This window comes from Cajanus cajan, chromosome 2, assembly GCF_000230855.2.
Source record: "Cajanus cajan strain Asha chromosome 2, NIPB_CcT2T_4, whole genome shotgun sequence".
NCBI lineage: Eukaryota > Viridiplantae > Streptophyta > Magnoliopsida > Fabales > Fabaceae > Cajanus > Cajanus cajan.
This window is the reverse complement of record NC_138518.1, coordinates 50609402-50626546: the sequence shown is the minus strand read 5'-3', so window position 1 is coordinate 50626546 and position 17145 is coordinate 50609402. Positions and strand designations below refer to the sequence as shown.

At 30.1% G+C, this 17145-nt stretch overlaps 1 protein-coding gene and 1 long non-coding RNA gene across 2 annotated transcripts; one reads left to right on the top strand and one right to left on the bottom strand.

Annotated features, from left to right (window-relative positions):
* Positions 1-9789: 9789 nt before the first annotated feature.
* On the top strand, positions 9790-10544 carry LOC145954340 (uncharacterized). The gene is made up of 3 exons (XR_014431544.1): positions 9790-9945; positions 10272-10369; positions 10458-10544. It is a non-coding gene; the product is annotated as an uncharacterized LOC145954340 (long non-coding RNA).
* Positions 10545-14536: 3992 nt separating this feature from the next.
* On the bottom strand, positions 14537-15265 carry LOC145955015 (protein FAR1-RELATED SEQUENCE 5-like). Its single transcript, XM_083069712.1, has one exon. The coding sequence runs from the start codon at positions 15263-15265 to the stop codon at positions 14537-14539; it is 729 nt and encodes a 242-aa protein (XP_082925838.1).
* Positions 15266-17145: the final 1880 nt, after the last annotated feature.

Here is a 17145-nt window from a genome sequence, read left to right as displayed (position 1 = left end):
TTTTTTACCTACAAAAAAAATGTCAAACGTTACAAGCATTATAAAAAAAATTATTTTAATGTACAACACCGTCAACAAACAAACTTACTTGTTTCAATGACACCATTCATAACATTTTGAAGTAAGTCAGACCAACGAGATGCACCAGCCATGTCCATCAAACGATAATTCTACAATATTATGAATGTTTTAATTTTTTTATATTAATAACATATCATGGATAATGTATGTATATACATTACGGAAACAAAATTAACTAACCTCATTTATTGGCAAGTATTGTGGATATTGAAAGTTTAACATCTGTTATTGCTGTTATGATTATAAAAGGGATGTTGCACAGTAGGAAACTGATTATAAGTACGGAGAAAATCAATTCTTTCAATTAATGCCGGGGAAAAAATATCTCTTTTGTCAGATTCTTCAGCTTCCTTCATTAACATAAACAAATTACAAGTTTAAAAAAAATTTATATGCTAAACATCATGGAACTCAACAAAAACAAAAGTTACTCACAAACTGGTGCTCTATTTTTTGAATTGAAGACTCCATGTTCACATCTTTCACTAACTTACAACAACTTCCTTTTCCTTTTGCTTTTACATTTTTTTCACAAATCTTCCTACCATTTGTATGTACTTTTGAGCCACTATCTGAAGCTTTCAATTTCTGAAATTAAATATGATAATATAAAAAAATGATTCTAATCAAATACAAAGATAAATATTTTAATACATACATATATGAAAATAAAATTCACTTACAATGTTCTCCTCCTTCAAATTGGGTTTTGAAACCCTTGGTTTCTTAGGGTGTGTTTGATTTGGCGTTTAAATCGTGTAAACGTCCGTTCAACTCAAAGCATCAAGACTCATACTTTTTCGTTTCGTTGCTTTGGAATGCACACCACCGATTATACAAACACACACTTATATTTCAATGTTGTTATACTTAAATCATCATCCATTCATTTATTCTGTACATTCGATTAATCAACAAACTTCATAAATTAATCACAAAATACAAATAATGAGACTATTAAAACTTTTTTCAAATATACATTAAAGACAATAAATACCTTCACTGGAGCACTACTGTCATCTTCTTTGTTAGTATCATCATCAGAGGATGTAAAATTTTCCTGCAATTAACAAAATAAATTACTTATATAAACTGATGTGTCAAATAAATAAATTAATTACCTAAAATGATATTTCAAAATAAATTACTTACACTTCTTTGATCATTATTTATAACACCAGCATGATCCAATTCTATAGTATCCTCACTAGAACTAAAGTCATAATCCATGGAAAGGAGGACAGGACATGTTGAAGCTACATGACCAGTTAAATTACAATTAGAACATTTCCTACTCTTTTTCTTGACATTTTTCTTTGATGGGGCACCTTTTGTCTTAACAACAAGGGGGTCACAATAATCATTACTAGCAGCATATCCATTGTGCTGCAAACCAACTTCTTTTTGTAACTTATCAGTAAGCTTCAAAATTTCATTCCTTATGAAATTATAACTTTCACGACTCTTTGAGGCAAGGTGACCAAGTCTATTAAAACATGCACTTAAAACCCCAAAGCGTGCAATAATAATCATTAGAATTATCCCCTGTCTCATAAGACATATAAACTGAATTTTTAGCATCCTTCAACCATCGATTGCATATTAAACTTGGAGGAAACACATGAACATGTTGATATCGCATAACACATATAATATCACTACAAAAAAAATATTAAATAATAGAGGTTATTTTGCGGAGGTTTTAAAAACCTCCTTAAATTATTAAATCAGGTGCAAATACTGCAATTTTTTAAATTAATTTACGGAGGTTTTTAACCTCTTCTAATTAAAAAATATTTTCCCGCTTAAATCTCATTTTTCTCTAAAATAAATTATTTTTCCGCTTAAACCTGCGCGTCCCTCTTCTTAAAAATCAGAATTCTCTTTTGTGAAATTAGAAAACCCTAAACGATGTTCGAGTAGCATTCGTAGTGAAGCGTGGTGGCCCCCTCAGCAATTACATCTCCGTGGTCACGCTGCTGTTGCATTTCGTGCTGAGTTGGGTGGTTGTCTACAAATTGGGGTTTAGGTTGATTGGGTCATCTTTGACGCTGAGTTGGGTGCCCAGTTCTTGCACATACTTACTCATCAGGCGATTCTTGCGCACTGCTGTCTTTCAAAAGGTAAATGAAAACCCTTTAATAATGGTCGAAGATTAAACTCCTGCCAGTATGTTTTTCTGCATTATTTTTGTTGACTCAGAGTAGACATGCGCGTTGATTTTATATTCGAGTTTGAAATCCTTCTTCCATTTTACACTTAATGGGAAATTAGGTGATGTTTAATGTTAAAATATGTGTTTGGTTGGAAACTGAATATGTGATTTTATATTCGAGTTTGAAATCGTTCTTCCATTTTAGTATATTTGTGGAAAAAAAAATTCTTTTTGTAGCATGACCATTAGTCAACAGAAACACGTAAAATGATACCAGCTAAATAGCTTTCAATAATTCTACACTTACCTTAGCAGCACCAACTGTGTCATCAACTGCTTCTCGCACCAATCCGAATTTTGTTAGCGTGTTCTCACATTGAGCAAGAGCCTGAAAAAGTGTTAGTCTAGGATATGTTTGTGATTCATGAAAAGTCCTATGACATTCAAAAAACATATAAATTTTGATGGATTATGTTATATGGTGGATTTTGAGTGACCTTTTAGTAGAATGTATAAATAACACTCATTCAACAATCCCACCTAAACCCTTAAGACTTCCCTACTCTTTCATTCCTTAGTTTTTCATTCGTGGCCAGACTTTTGTTTCTCCCATCACCTAATCCCTTCACTTTTCGTTGAAAGCAAATAGGAAATACAGACTTTGATACAGTACTTTACAGACATTAGTTGTAAATGTCTAAATTCTTTTAAGTTAGCTATACCTATGATTCTAAAGTATTGGATAATGTCTTTTCCTAGTTTGTATAACAGGAGATTGGATTTTCTTAGGTTTTGTCACTCTGTTAAATAGAAAACTTTTCAAGAATATTCACATTTGCAACTTAAAGATCGATTTTTGTGTATGGGAAAACACTTGTATTTTCATTTCCTGTTTTCTCTATTAATTATAAAAATGAATTTTCTTAATTTGTTTCTTAGTTTCAAATATTAGAACTTGAAATGATGAAGGGAATATTTTTTATACTAATTTTATTTGTATTATATATGTAATTAGTTAAATATTTCCTAGTGGATTGTGAATTGATTAAGGTACATGTGAATTCGGTGATTCTTTGGATTCTGTAACAGTTTTTCTATATTTTCAAGTTGTGGAGTTTTCATAACAAAGCTGTGACATAATGTATAGCAGATTAACTTTGTATTCTTTATTAACACTCTCAACAATGTACCATATCTTTCTGCATTTATGCAGCAAGCAAATATATGAAAAAAAAAACAGAGCAAAATCGCTTCTACAGTTCTAAAATAAACTTTTATTACATGAATATATAATAGTAATATTATTTTACAGAAACCTGTAATATATATTGTTGTTTTTGCAACAGGAACCAAAAGAGAGTGTTAAAGGTGTTGTGTTGTGTAATGAGAACAAAACCATATAAGATTAACCCTTTTCTATTGCAGAAATTAAGAAAGGATCTGACCATGCACATCCTATGAGCTGAATCACAAATCCAAAGAGAAGGAAAGTACAGTTGAAAGCCAACCCCACTGCTTTCCATTTTATGTGTATTTTTTTTCATTAATTTTCTTATAAATATCAAAAGTGAAAATGAGAAATTGTAATACATGTAGATTATCACTACTAGAAAAATTAATATTTGTGACGAATTTTGTGATGGAAAAAATAGCATCGCTAATAGTGACGCATTTTGTGAGGGAATTTTAAGTTTTGTGATGGACTAAAATTTATTGACTTTTGTGACGGATTTTGTGACGGAATATATTCCTTCTCTAAAAATCCGTCACAAATTTCGTCACTGAATCAAAAAAAAAAATTTGTGACGGATTTTGTGACGGAAAATTTTTCGTCTCTAAAAATCCGTCACAAATTTCATCACTAAACAAAAAAAAATGTTTGTGACGGAATAAACTTCGTCTCTAAAAAATCCGTCACAAATTTCGTCACTAAATAAAAAAAATTTAGTGACGGATTTTTCCCTCTCAAAATTCCGTCACAAATAGGTTAAAATATTTTGTGAAAATATTTGTGACGAATTATTCCCTCTCAAAATATTAAATTTTATTTATGAAACTTTCATATTTAAGAATTATGCATAATTAAAGAAAATATGTTAAATATTTTTAAAAATAATAATAAAAATAAAAATATTTTATTTCATTAAAAGACTAAAAAAATTATGAAATTTAATTAATTAAATAAAAAATTATCAATTTTGAGCATAAGAAATTAAGACATTCATTAAAAATATTTTTAAAAAAAACTTGTGAAATTAAAAAAAAAGTATTAATTTAATTTTGGCTTAATTACATTTTTGTTCCCTCAAGTATTGTAATTGTGCAATTTTGATCCCTAAGGTTTTAATTAGATAATTTTAGTCCCTAAATAATTGTAATTGTGCAATTTTAGTTCTTTAATTTTTAATTGAACAATTTTAGTCCCTCAAATATCATAATTGTACAATTTGAATGTCTCCCATTAAAAATTTAATAATTTTAAAATTTTAATATATATATATATATATATAATAATTTAAATTATATAATTATTTGCTTATTTAAGTTAGCATATACTATAATTTTTATTAATGTAACAAATGATATATATTTAATATTACTAAATAAATAAAATTTATATATTATTAATAATTTAATATTGCTAATAAATTAATATCAATAATATTTTTAGTATATTTATAGATAAACTCATAATTTGATAAATATAACTTAGTATATGTTAATATAATTTTACAAAAATATAAATATACTAGATAAGATATGTATATTTATAATTAATATACTTATAATTTTGTAAAAGTATATTAATATATAATAAGTTATATTTATCAAATTATGAGTTTATCTATAAATACACTAATAATATTATTGATATTAATTCATCAATAATATTATAAAAATAATAATATATAAATTTTATTTATTTAGTAATAATAAACAATTATACTAATAGAAAATTCGGGATGTTACAATTTGATATATTAATGAAAATTATAATACACGTTGATTTGAATAGACAAATAATATAATTTTAAAATATTGTGTATATATATATGTGTGTGTGTGTGTGTGTGTGTATGTATGTATATATAGTAAAATTATGAATTTTTAATGAGAGTATAATATAGTATTAATGAAAATTATAATACATATGTATGTATGTATATATATATATATGTATGTATGAATAGACAAATAATATAGTATTAATGAAAATTATAATACACGTTGTTTTTTAGTTTAGTTGTTTATTGAAAAATGTCTTTCTAATGTCATAATTTTATAATTTTAAAGTGTAAATTTTTAGTTAAAAAATTAAAAGTTTCTTATTTTATGTTAATAAAATAATATCTTTTAATTTCTTTATTTTTTTTTGTTTAAAAACAAACTATAAATTAATGTAATTTAGATTTAAAAGTGACAAGGATAATTTACAAGTTTTTAATTATTTTTTTAATTTTAATTGCTTCTAAATGAAGGAAAAAAAGTAAGAAAACAAGATATCTTGAAACCCTTCATTGAGTGATATCTAACAAATTATGAGAAACAATCTCACACTCTAGTGAATAAATTTTTATCAATACCATAGTATTTGACTCAACCATGGGTTTGACAGTAACACATGGTCGTTATGAATTCGATTAACAAGAACATGGAGAGGTTGGGAACCTTATATCGAAGATTTAATTCGAATGAAAATAGAAAGTACTACTACTGTGATGAATTGGAATGCATATTCGATAAACCCTAAACACTTTGATTTTGAAATGCAAGAATTGCTTTACTCCATCCTCTTTCAACCGTCAATAATTTATCTGTTTTAAATTATGTCTTATTTTTATTATAAAAACCAACAAAACTGTAAAATTGGATAACCAACAAAACTACTACATGGAGGTTATTTTTTAATAAAGTGGAGACCAAAACCTTTGTATTTCTTTTATCTTTAGTTAAGTTATAAATAAGTTTAAATTGATTTTTTTTTAAAATGAGTAAACATGATTTAGATTATAAAAAATGACTAAACATAATAATTTATTGTAGATTTTATTTATAAATTTTTTTTTGGAAAAAACTCAAATGAAATCAAATTTCTAAATAAAATATTCAAAATAACATTAATTTAGTTATTAGAATTTTTGTAATTAAAAAACCATAAGAATTATATAAATTTCAAAATTCAAAATTAGGCTAATTTTAAAATTGAATTTATAATAAAATATGATTATATATTTAAATTTTTAAAAATGAATTTAGAAATTATTGAAACGATAATTTATATTTATGTTATTTTATATAAAAAAATGAATTTGATAAATAGAAATATCTTAAATTTAGATTTTTAATAAGTTGAATATCAAAATTGCTGGTGGCCGGAACGGGCCGTTTCAAAAGTGAAACGGACCGTTCCGGAATAAGAAAATTGCCCAAAACTGGAGAAACAGAACGGCCCGTTCTGGGATCACATTTTAAGGTACATCAGCCATGTCTGGAACGGCCCGTTCCAAAACTGGAACGGGCCGTTCTGTATTCGCGTAGTGATCATCAATGCATGTGTTAGAACGGCCGTTCCGATTTAGTTTTAATAGGCTATTTTAGTATTTTAGAACGGCCCGTTCCACCTTGGAAACGGGCCGTTCCGTATTTGCGGATTGTTCATAAATTTATGTGTTAGAACGGGCCGTTCCACTTTAGTTTTAATAGGCTATTTTAGTAGTCTAGAATGGCCCGTTCCAGTTTGAGAACGGCCGTTCTGGGCTAGTTAAAAATCAAAATATTATAAAAATTAATTTTCATAAATATTCATTATTAAAATACTAATAATTATTAAAAACCTTTAAAACGCTCTATAAAAGTCATTAAAATAAATATAAAAAGATAATGTCCACAAATATAAAATAAATAATAATTAACTAATTTAGTTATTTATTGAAAAATATCTTTCTAATTTCATAATTTTTAATTTTAAAATTTAAATTTTTAGTTAAAAATTAAAAAAAATTTATTTTTTGTTAATAAATTAATATCCTTTAATTTCTTATTTTTTATGCTTAAAAGCAAACTTATAAATTAATCTAATTTAGATTTATGAAAGAAATAAGCACAACCTAAAAAATGGAGATATTTTATTTTGCATGAAAGTTGTTAATATGACAGGTATTACTCGATCTTGTGTTTTCAAGTATCCTAATATTGTGATAAAATATGAGTTAGAATTGATTTAAATGAATAAATATTAGAACTATATATTCATATGTATCACAAAGAAAAAGTAAGGGAAATAACATATGAATTAATTGATATTGTAATAACTATCCACAGTCAACGGTAGAATGAAACAGCATTAAATTAGCCTCAAACAACTCTAACCTCTCGTTTGCACTCTCAAGTGATAATTTACAAAGCATCCACACTCATTATAATTTTATGGATTGAAAATGTTTGCCTTAAAATTACAAAATCATTTCAACAAAACTATATTACAAATAGTAAGAATTTAAAATTCTTTAAATTTGTAAAATTTTCATCCAAACACACATTATAAGAATTATTTTCTTTATCTTCTTATCTTGTCCGATATATATATATATATATATATATATATATATATATATATATATATATATATATATATATAAGCAAAACTCAATAAAATTATTGATTAAACGATAAAGTATACAAATTTTTAGACTTATAAATTTCACTTTATTATATAAATCAACAAGTTTAATATTTAAAAAGATAAATAAAAGTATATATAATTTCAATATATTATTGTAAATTTAATATAATAATAATAATTATTATTATTATTATTATTCATTTTTATTGAAATAGATCAATCTTTTAATATATTATAGTATATATAATTTTAATATATTATATATAGTCATTAAATTTAATATAATAATAATAATAACTAAGATATAGTTTAGATATACTAGTTTATCCTCTCCTAATTTCTATAAGATATGTTAAGATAATTCTATAAGATATAGTTTAGATATACTAGTTTATCCTCTCCTAATTTCTATAAGATATGTTAAGATAATTCTATAAGATATAAATATATTTAAACAAAGAATTTAATTGTTTCGGTAATAAAAAAATTATTTTTAATTAAAATATATTTTTGAATTTTAGTTAATTCATTATCATTCACTCACTTTATTAAAAAGTGATAAAATTTAATTAATTTAATAAAATAAAAACTTTAAAATAAAAATCTAATCTTTAACAATTTCTTAAATACAAATATTTAATTAATTAATTTAAATATATACTAAATGTAATATTAGAAAATTTATAAATATTTTAGTTATAATTTTTATTATCTTTTGAATTAATATTGGATTTCTTTTGATTATGAAAGATAGTAAATAAATTTAAAATCTGAATGAGTTTGTTTGATAAAAATATTTAATTAATTTTAACCATTCTAACAGTCCCTCACCCGGCCACCACACCTCTTTTTGTGTTAAACCGTTCCAACAGTCTCTCCCCGGCCACCACACCTCCAGCTGTGTTAAATCATTTAGAGAGAATATTAATATGACAGGTATTACTCGATCTTCTGTTTTTGTTAGAAGATTTTATGTAGTTATTTAGAGAGAATATCATTTTTTTTATATCCAAAGAAAAAAGTGTTGTACATAAAACATTAAAATTTTGTTAAAATTTCAAAATTGAACTATTATTATTGTTATTATAAATATATTATTATTTTAAATTTGAAATACTACGATTTTGCATTTAAATTAAATTATATTAATCATTATTTTCAAGTTTAAATTCAAAATATTATTTATATATTAATTTAATTAATAAAAATATAAGGTAGTAATTTTAAAAATAATTGTATTTTAAAGATATTTATTTCATATTATTTATAGGAGTTAAAATGGTAGTTTTTTTTTCAAAATAAAAAATATATTTTTAAAACGCACAGAGAGGAGAGGAACGGGTTTAAACCCTAAAGAGAGGCACCACTCTTTCTTGAAATTTTTTTAATCATTTTCCCTCTTTTACTTTTCCCGCTCCCTCTCCCTAAAAATATATTTTTGCATTTCCATTATCCCTCTCCCTCTCCCTCTCCGCCACTCAGTCTTCCCCAAAACCCGAACCCTAACCCCCTTCCTCTCCCGCTCCCTCTCCCTCTCAGCCACTGCTCCTCCCTCCCTCTCAGCCCTCTCGTTCCTCCGCCAAATCTCCCTCGCGGCCTCCCCCTCCCTCCGCTGCCTCCTCCTCCCCGCCACCCCCCTCCCTCTCCGCCCTCTCGTTCCTCCGTCGCATCTCCCTCGCGGCCTCCCCCTCCCTCCGCTGCCTCCTCCTCCCCGCCACCCCCCTCCCTCTCCGCCCTCTCGTTCCTCCGCCGCATCTCCCTCGTGGCCTCCCCTTCCCTCCGCTGCCACCCCCCTCCCTCTCCGCCCTCTCGTTCCTCCACCGCATCTCCCTCGCGGCCTCCCCCTCCCTCCGCTGCCTCCTCCTCCCCGCCACCCCCTCCCTCCGCGCCCTCCCCACACGCGCCACCACCTCCTCCCTCAACGACCCCAACCCCAACTGGTCCAACCGCCCCCTAAGGAAACCATCCTCCTCGACGGCTACCACTTCGAACACTGGCTCGTCGTCATGGAGTAGCCCGAAGGCGACCCCACCCGCGACGAAATCATCGATTCCTACATCAAAACTTTGGCCAAGGTTATCGGAAGGTAACAAAATAACATTAAAAAAACCCCTTTTTTTTATCCATCATACCTAGCCTCTTCAGGACAATAAATTAACAAGTAAAAATGAAATAATTTGCCTTGTGTATAACCTAATTCTCCTATTAGTTTTTTCAAGAATTTTATTTTTAACATAAATTAGTTTTAGTTCTTTATTTTTATTTGCTCTAGTGGCTTAATTAAAATTAAGCTCTTATTGTATGATAAGGTGAACCTAAATGGGCTATGTAGAAGCTATTGGAGGTGCATCCCTTAGGTGGTTGTGGGTTTTGGATTTTGATTATTTAGTGTGGTTGGTTTGGTTTTTGCAGTGAAGAGGAAGCCCGGATGAAGATATATTCTGTTTCGACTAGGCACTACTTTGCGTTTGGTGCGCTTGTGTCTGAAGAGCTTTCTTACAAGATTAAAGGTATATGTTGTTTTTGAGCTTTAAGTGTTTTGCATGTGTTTTGTGCTAGTGAGGGTTTATTCGATTTGTGGTTTTTTTGGAAATGCAGAATTGCCGGGAGTTCGGTGGGTGCTTCCTCATTCTCATTTGAATGTCAAGGAGAAGGATTATGGAGGTAAAATTTCTTGTTATGTCACCGTGCTTTATTGTAGTTACCTTAGGGCCTAGTGGTGCCTCATATTTTGAAATTGACTTGTCTAAGATATTGAACCGCCAAGCTTATGATACTGCAGTAAACTATACATCTATGTATGAGAGACATCAATGATATTTTTTTGTGTGTGATTGACAGGAACAGGTATTGGCCATTAAATCTTTATCATGAGTGATTAAGTTTAAATTATAAAAATCATGTACTTTTTGGGATGATCATGTGACCTATTAATTTCAATCATCCATTTGTAGTTGTATGGTTAAAATTGGTTTCCCTCACTAGTCAAAAAAACTTTTTCATTAGATACATCCTCACACAGTTTTCCTTTTTTCTATAGCTTCGAGTTGAGTATCATTGTAGTTTATTCTACAACTAGCAGTTGCATTATGTGCTTGTTTGTGATAGCATAAATTTAGAAAATTGCTTATTTTTCAAAGGTAACTTTAGGTACTTGGATGATTAATTCTTGGCCTTTATGCATATCAATTATCTAACGATCGAGTAACTATATTTGCAACATCTCTAAGAGTGAAACGTACACATAGTTAACTGTCAAGTTCAATTTTTTTAACATCTAGCAATTGGATTGGTACTTTTGAATTTGATTCCCTGCTTTTTAGAATTGTTATATTTTGGGTTTCTGATTTCAATATTGCTTTAGCTGAACCTTATTTTGATATTTTGCACCACTTTGCAGGGAAGTTCCCAACACTTGTATTAAGACTTATGCCCACATGATTTTTTCTTATATATATTTTTTAATTTGTCAGTTCATATATTGGCTTTGATGATGCTGGTTTTCCTTTAGTTTCCATTTGGTATCTGCTTGTACTATATTTGTTTTACCATGGAATGTTGTTAAAAATTAAAGTTGCAATCTAGTGATCTCACGATCCTACTGCCGTGTCATAGAGAATAGTGCTTTGGATTTAATTTATTAGTCTCCCATTCTTTGGAGAGGAACCACTTTATTAGTCTCCCATTCTTTGGGTTTAATTTGCAACAGTTTGTTTCAACATTTCATTTATTCAACAGTATGACGATTGTCATCTTTTTTCCAGTTGTTCTGGAACTGTGATTCAATTTTAACGTTGCAATATGATATATTGTGAAATCGTGAAGAGAATGTAAACTTATGGTTGTAAGTCACCATGAAGTGAAAATGGACTTGTGAAACTGGTTGTGATTGTCTGTTGTCTCTGTTCTGGAGTGAAGCATAAAAAGTTGATGGTAGTTTCTTTGGTTGTTTGTAGTGATTTGGCTTGTCATATAAATGGTTTCATCGCAGCTGTGGCTCACACTCATCTTCTTCAGGAAGGTCCTGTCACAGGAAGGGCAACTGATGTTATTGCTCCTGCAAATACTGCTGCTGAGGTGGCCTTGAGGCTTGTTAGGCCGGGAAAAAAGGTAATTAATTTTAAGAATTTTTTCCCCTGTATTTGAATTTTTGTATGATTTGATTTGGAACATGTTGCCTCTATTAATTGTATGTTTGGTAGATAGGTATAAGGTCATCACTATATAAGCAATCTAGCTTAGTAAAATTAGGTTGCTTCATGTGTATTGTTTGAAGGGGTTTCTTTGCCTAAATGTGTGCCTTGTGGATTTTGATCTCTAAATGATGAAAAGTATCATGGCTATGGATATACTCCAATGAAGCTTTATTGTCATACTTACACTGATAGAGGTCATTCATTATTTTTCATGTGTTGTCTTGCCGATTAAGCACATCATTAAACTTCGGAACTCCTCTTGATGTCTGTATTGTTCTTTTATCTTCATTTTAAATGATATCATGCATTTTCATAAAAAAGACTTGATATTTTTGTTTTGATTGAAATTGTTTCAATAATAGTCTCTGGTAATCGATTACAATAAATGGGTAATCGATTACCAGAGAACCTTTAATAAGTAAATTTCGAACATATGATTTTCATTGTCTGGTAATCGATTACATGTATAGGTAATCGATTACCAGACTATTAAAACAATAGTTTCCCCAAATTTAGTCATCAAACAGTTAGCGAGGGATTCATCTCAGTTAGTGACGGATAAAATCTCTCTCAAATAGCGAGGGATTTAATCCCTCTCAAATAGCGAGGGATTTAATCCCTCTCAAATAGCGAGGGATTCTTTCATCAATTGCGAGGGATTTAATCCGTCACAAATTGCGAGGGGTTTAATCCCTCACAAATTGCGACGGATTTTTATTAATTTCTAAACATTTATTGTTACAAATTAGTGACGAAAATTATATTGTTTGTGACGCCTTAATTCCGTCACTAATTGTGACGGAGAAAATAATCCGTCACTAAATATTTTGTGACGCCAAATTTTGTGACGGAATCATTTCCGTCACAAATTCCGTCACTAACTTATTTGTGACGAATTTTATGAAGTTTAGTGACGGATTTTTTCCCTCTCTAATTTTAATTTTTCTAGTAGTGTATGCAATTAAAATAAGTATAAAATATACACAGGAAAATAGGGAGGATTAGAAACTCCACAAAAATATATTGATTAATGATTGTAATAGTTAATTTACTTTAAAACCTCCACTAAATAATCTTTACTGTTATTCCACTTCAAAGCCTCTAGTAAAAAAAACCCTTGCAATTAGCATAGCTTTAAAACCTCCTTTAAAAAAACTCTGCAGTTAGCATAGCTTTAATACCTCCCTTAAAAAACCTCTGCAGTTAGCATAGCTTTAAAACCTCTTTTAAAAAACCTCCACTATTAGTGTAGGTTTAAAATCGCCTCTGAAAAGACCTCCACTAAACACTCACAATACCAGAGGTTTCTAAAAAAAACGCCGCTAATTACTTGCGGCGAATGTAACTGCGGAGGTTTTTAGAAACCTCTGCGATTTATTTTGCGGAGGGTAAAAACCTCCACTAAACATAAAAATAACCTCCATTGTTTAGCTCATTTATTGTAGTGTGACTACAAGGAATGCCACAAGATTCAAACATCATACAACCACGTTCATATTTGCACTCATCTTTGTCAAAAACAACATTGTGTAAAGATTGACAATGCTTATAATTGTCAATTGTGAGTGTAAGCTTATCACCATTGTCATTTGTATCAATAACATTCAAAGATCCAGCAGTAACAATCTCAACCTTTACCAATTTAAACACATCACTGGTATATATTTTTTAGGCTTCTTTTTCAATTAAGGGCAAAGACGTGGATAAAACAGGTTCTGTATAAAAAGAATTGAAATCAGACAACAACTCATTATACCTATAATCTCTTAAAGAATGCTCAAAATTGTACAACAACTCAACTATAGTATTTTTTTCTCTTCAAATAAGACTTTATGCATGAATTTATTCCTTCACATAAAGAAGTAGTCCTTATACCCGCAAAAAATTTGTCACGTAAATAAGTAGTAGCCCATATAAACTGCTTTTGGTAAGTTTGCTGAACCCAATTATTGTCTTGTAGTTCATGTCTTTCTACCAACTCATTCCATAATCTTTCAAACTTTTCTGGGGTAAAATTACCGTACATTACTCTTTTGAAATCCTTCCAAAAATTATTATTCTTACATTCTGACAGGCATTTTTTTGCAAATGCCATGAACAAAGCCTGTGTGTTGCTTCTGAAAATACCTGCTTAATTTCCTATCTCATTGCACCATCTCCATCAGTTACTACAACTTTTGGTTGCTTATTTGACATTGCATTCATAAAGGATTCCAACACCCACCTATATGCCTCGATACTTTCATCAGAAACAATAGCGCAACCAAATATAACAGTTTGAGCATGGTGGTTTTTACCAGAAAAAATCACCAATGGCTTGTTATACTTATTCTTCTTATATGTGCTATCAAAAGCAAGTACATCACCAAAACATTGAAAATCACTTCTGTTGGTGCCATCAGCCCAAAATAGGTGTTTCAACTGACCCTCACATGATATCATGTACCTTGAAAAAAATAATGGATCATTATCTGCCTTGCCTTAAAGATAACTTAAAGCAGCCACTACATCTCCATCTTTGATCTTAGAATGCTTACTACGCTGAATATGATTGAACAAATATTTTTTGTTAAAGTTAAGGCCGATATGGCCACCTGTTTGGTCCAACATAAAACCCATTATATGGCATGTCCTAACACCTTGGGCATGTAACGAATCAACCTGAACTTTGTCTGCAAAAGTCAAACCACGGTACGTACGGATTAATTGCACAAAATTAGAACCACATAGAATATGATTATGACCTTCCTCAAATGAAATAACCTTAAATTTAGAGGTTTTTTGATCCAAACGCACACGTAACTTTGCTTTGCAATCTGTACGAGATAGTGGTCTATGTTCTTTTTTCCTATCATCTCTCATAAAATATTTTTTGTCTCTTAGTCCAGCTTTGTTGCATAAATATTGTCGCATCACAATATTGTGCTTATCATCATAACCTATCTCATCTTTTCTAATCCCAAAACCATGACACTTAGCATAAGTGAAATAAAATTTATAAGCAACATTTTCACTTGCAAACTCCAATCCATAAATATCATCTACCGTCAGATCAAGATAACTTTTGTATACATCGTCAACACCTTCATCTTCTAAATTAACCTTTTCATCAATTTGACTATCTATATTAATTGCTTTTTCAACCTCACTACGATTACAATCAATAAAACCATTTTCATTCAAATTAGACATTTCTTTAAACTCATCCATCTTCATAACAATGATAAATAAATAAAAAACATACACAATGTTATAAATGTACTTGTTATTTAGTCAAAACAAATAAAACCTTTTAATAAAATTAACATGCATTTCATACTTTCTAACAAACTTCAAAAGAAATCCCCTTTCGAAGAGTAACCTGATACAAATGAAGAACAAACCTACTTTGGAATATGAAGATGATAAAAATGAAGCAAACACAGTAATAGAAAGAAAATGACTAACGAAATCCGAACCTCAATCGAAACCATATGCTGAAGATTTCCCAACCTAGATACTCGTTGTGGTATGTGGAACGGAGTGTACACGGTGAAGATACCTTCTTTGATGGAGCTTTTGGTAGGGAGAGTAGGTTTTGGAGCACCGGAGACTAGAGAATGGGAGGTAATCGAAAATAAAAAACAACAAAAAATCAGAGTTGCTTGCAAGAAGATGCAACAGAGAGAAGAGGAAAAATGAAAATGAAAAGGGTAGGAACGAAGGGTAAACAGGAAAGTTACTGTCTTTGATGGAGCTTTTGGTAGGGAGAGCACCGGAGCCAGAGATGCGCTAGAGAGAAGATTGAAAAATGAAAATGAAAGGGTAGGGAAATGAAGAAGATAAAACATATTTAAATAGGCTGGGGACTATTATTTAAAAGGATATAATTAATGAGGGTTAAATAGCAAATATTAAAACATTCTTAAAAAATATAAGTTCTGACAAAATTAACACATATCATCATTTATGTAGTCCTAGTCACAGAGGGTTTTGGTACCCCCTAAAAAAAATTTGCACCAAAAGAAATGCCAAATAAAGAGTCTAGTGCAAAAAGGAAAAACAAAGACATCATTATTCATTATACACGTGGCCAACTAGTTTTGGTGGAGTTATTGCTTAATGCTTAGTTTACATGACTAATTTGCATGTCCAATTTTGTTTGGATAAACACGTCCAACACCAGGGCTGTAACCTAGGTCTGTAGGTTTGAAATCATCTTTTGAGCCCTCAGTCACAGAAACTTCAACACGTGGACTCTAAAATGCCACCATTGTTTTCATCTTGTTGTTATCTTGTGATGTAATTATTCTGTGGCCAACACCATGACTCCCTCCTGGTATAATTGGTCGAGATGTAGTTCTGTTGCCTGATGAATAATTTAGTGATTCAAAGCTTGTTTTAAGTGATAGAAGGTCTTAGCTACAGTGTTTTGTGAAGCATGTCGGTTCAATGGCCTTATTATTTTCCTGCCATGTGTTTGAAGGGGTTCATGGCAAGCAACTAGGGCTAGAAAATGAAGAAATATTTGTGCACAACCATGATCACTGAAGAGTTAAGGAAGAACTAAAAGGCGTTTTGTATAGAGAGAATGAACTTGCTAGTTATGTATCTCTGAAAATGTTTTTGAGACAGATGATATGATAAGTTGAGATTCCCATGGTATTTATAATCTGTTGAGTCTGTTAGTGCTCTCTACTACGATTCTAATTACTAATTATAAAATTTGACTAAGTATTTGCCCTGTTAATATGGACCGTTTAATTCCACGAGCCCACTCTATTTTGTGTGCCATGTGCATCAAATACAATCTTCTTGTATGAATTCAATATGCAAAGTATCTTATCATAGTTCACTACTAAAAAAAAGTCAATTTAGCCACCGAAATTAGCGACCGATTTTTTTCTGTTGCTAATAGCGACATAATTAGCGACCGAATCTGATTTGGTTGCAAATTTTATTTAGCAACCAATTTAGCGACCGAATTTTTTAGTGACAAATAATCGGTCGCTAAATCGGTCACTAAAATAATAATTGTTGATTAAAATAGCGACGGAACGGTTTTGGTCGCTAAAAAAATAAACAATATTATTATTTATAATAATTTTAGC

Bases quoted from the DNA above. Each gene is read 5' to 3' on its own strand.
- LOC145955015 (XM_083069712.1), bottom strand. From the start codon at position 15,265: ATGGATGAGTTTAAAGAAATGTCTAATTTGAATGAAAATGGTTTTATT.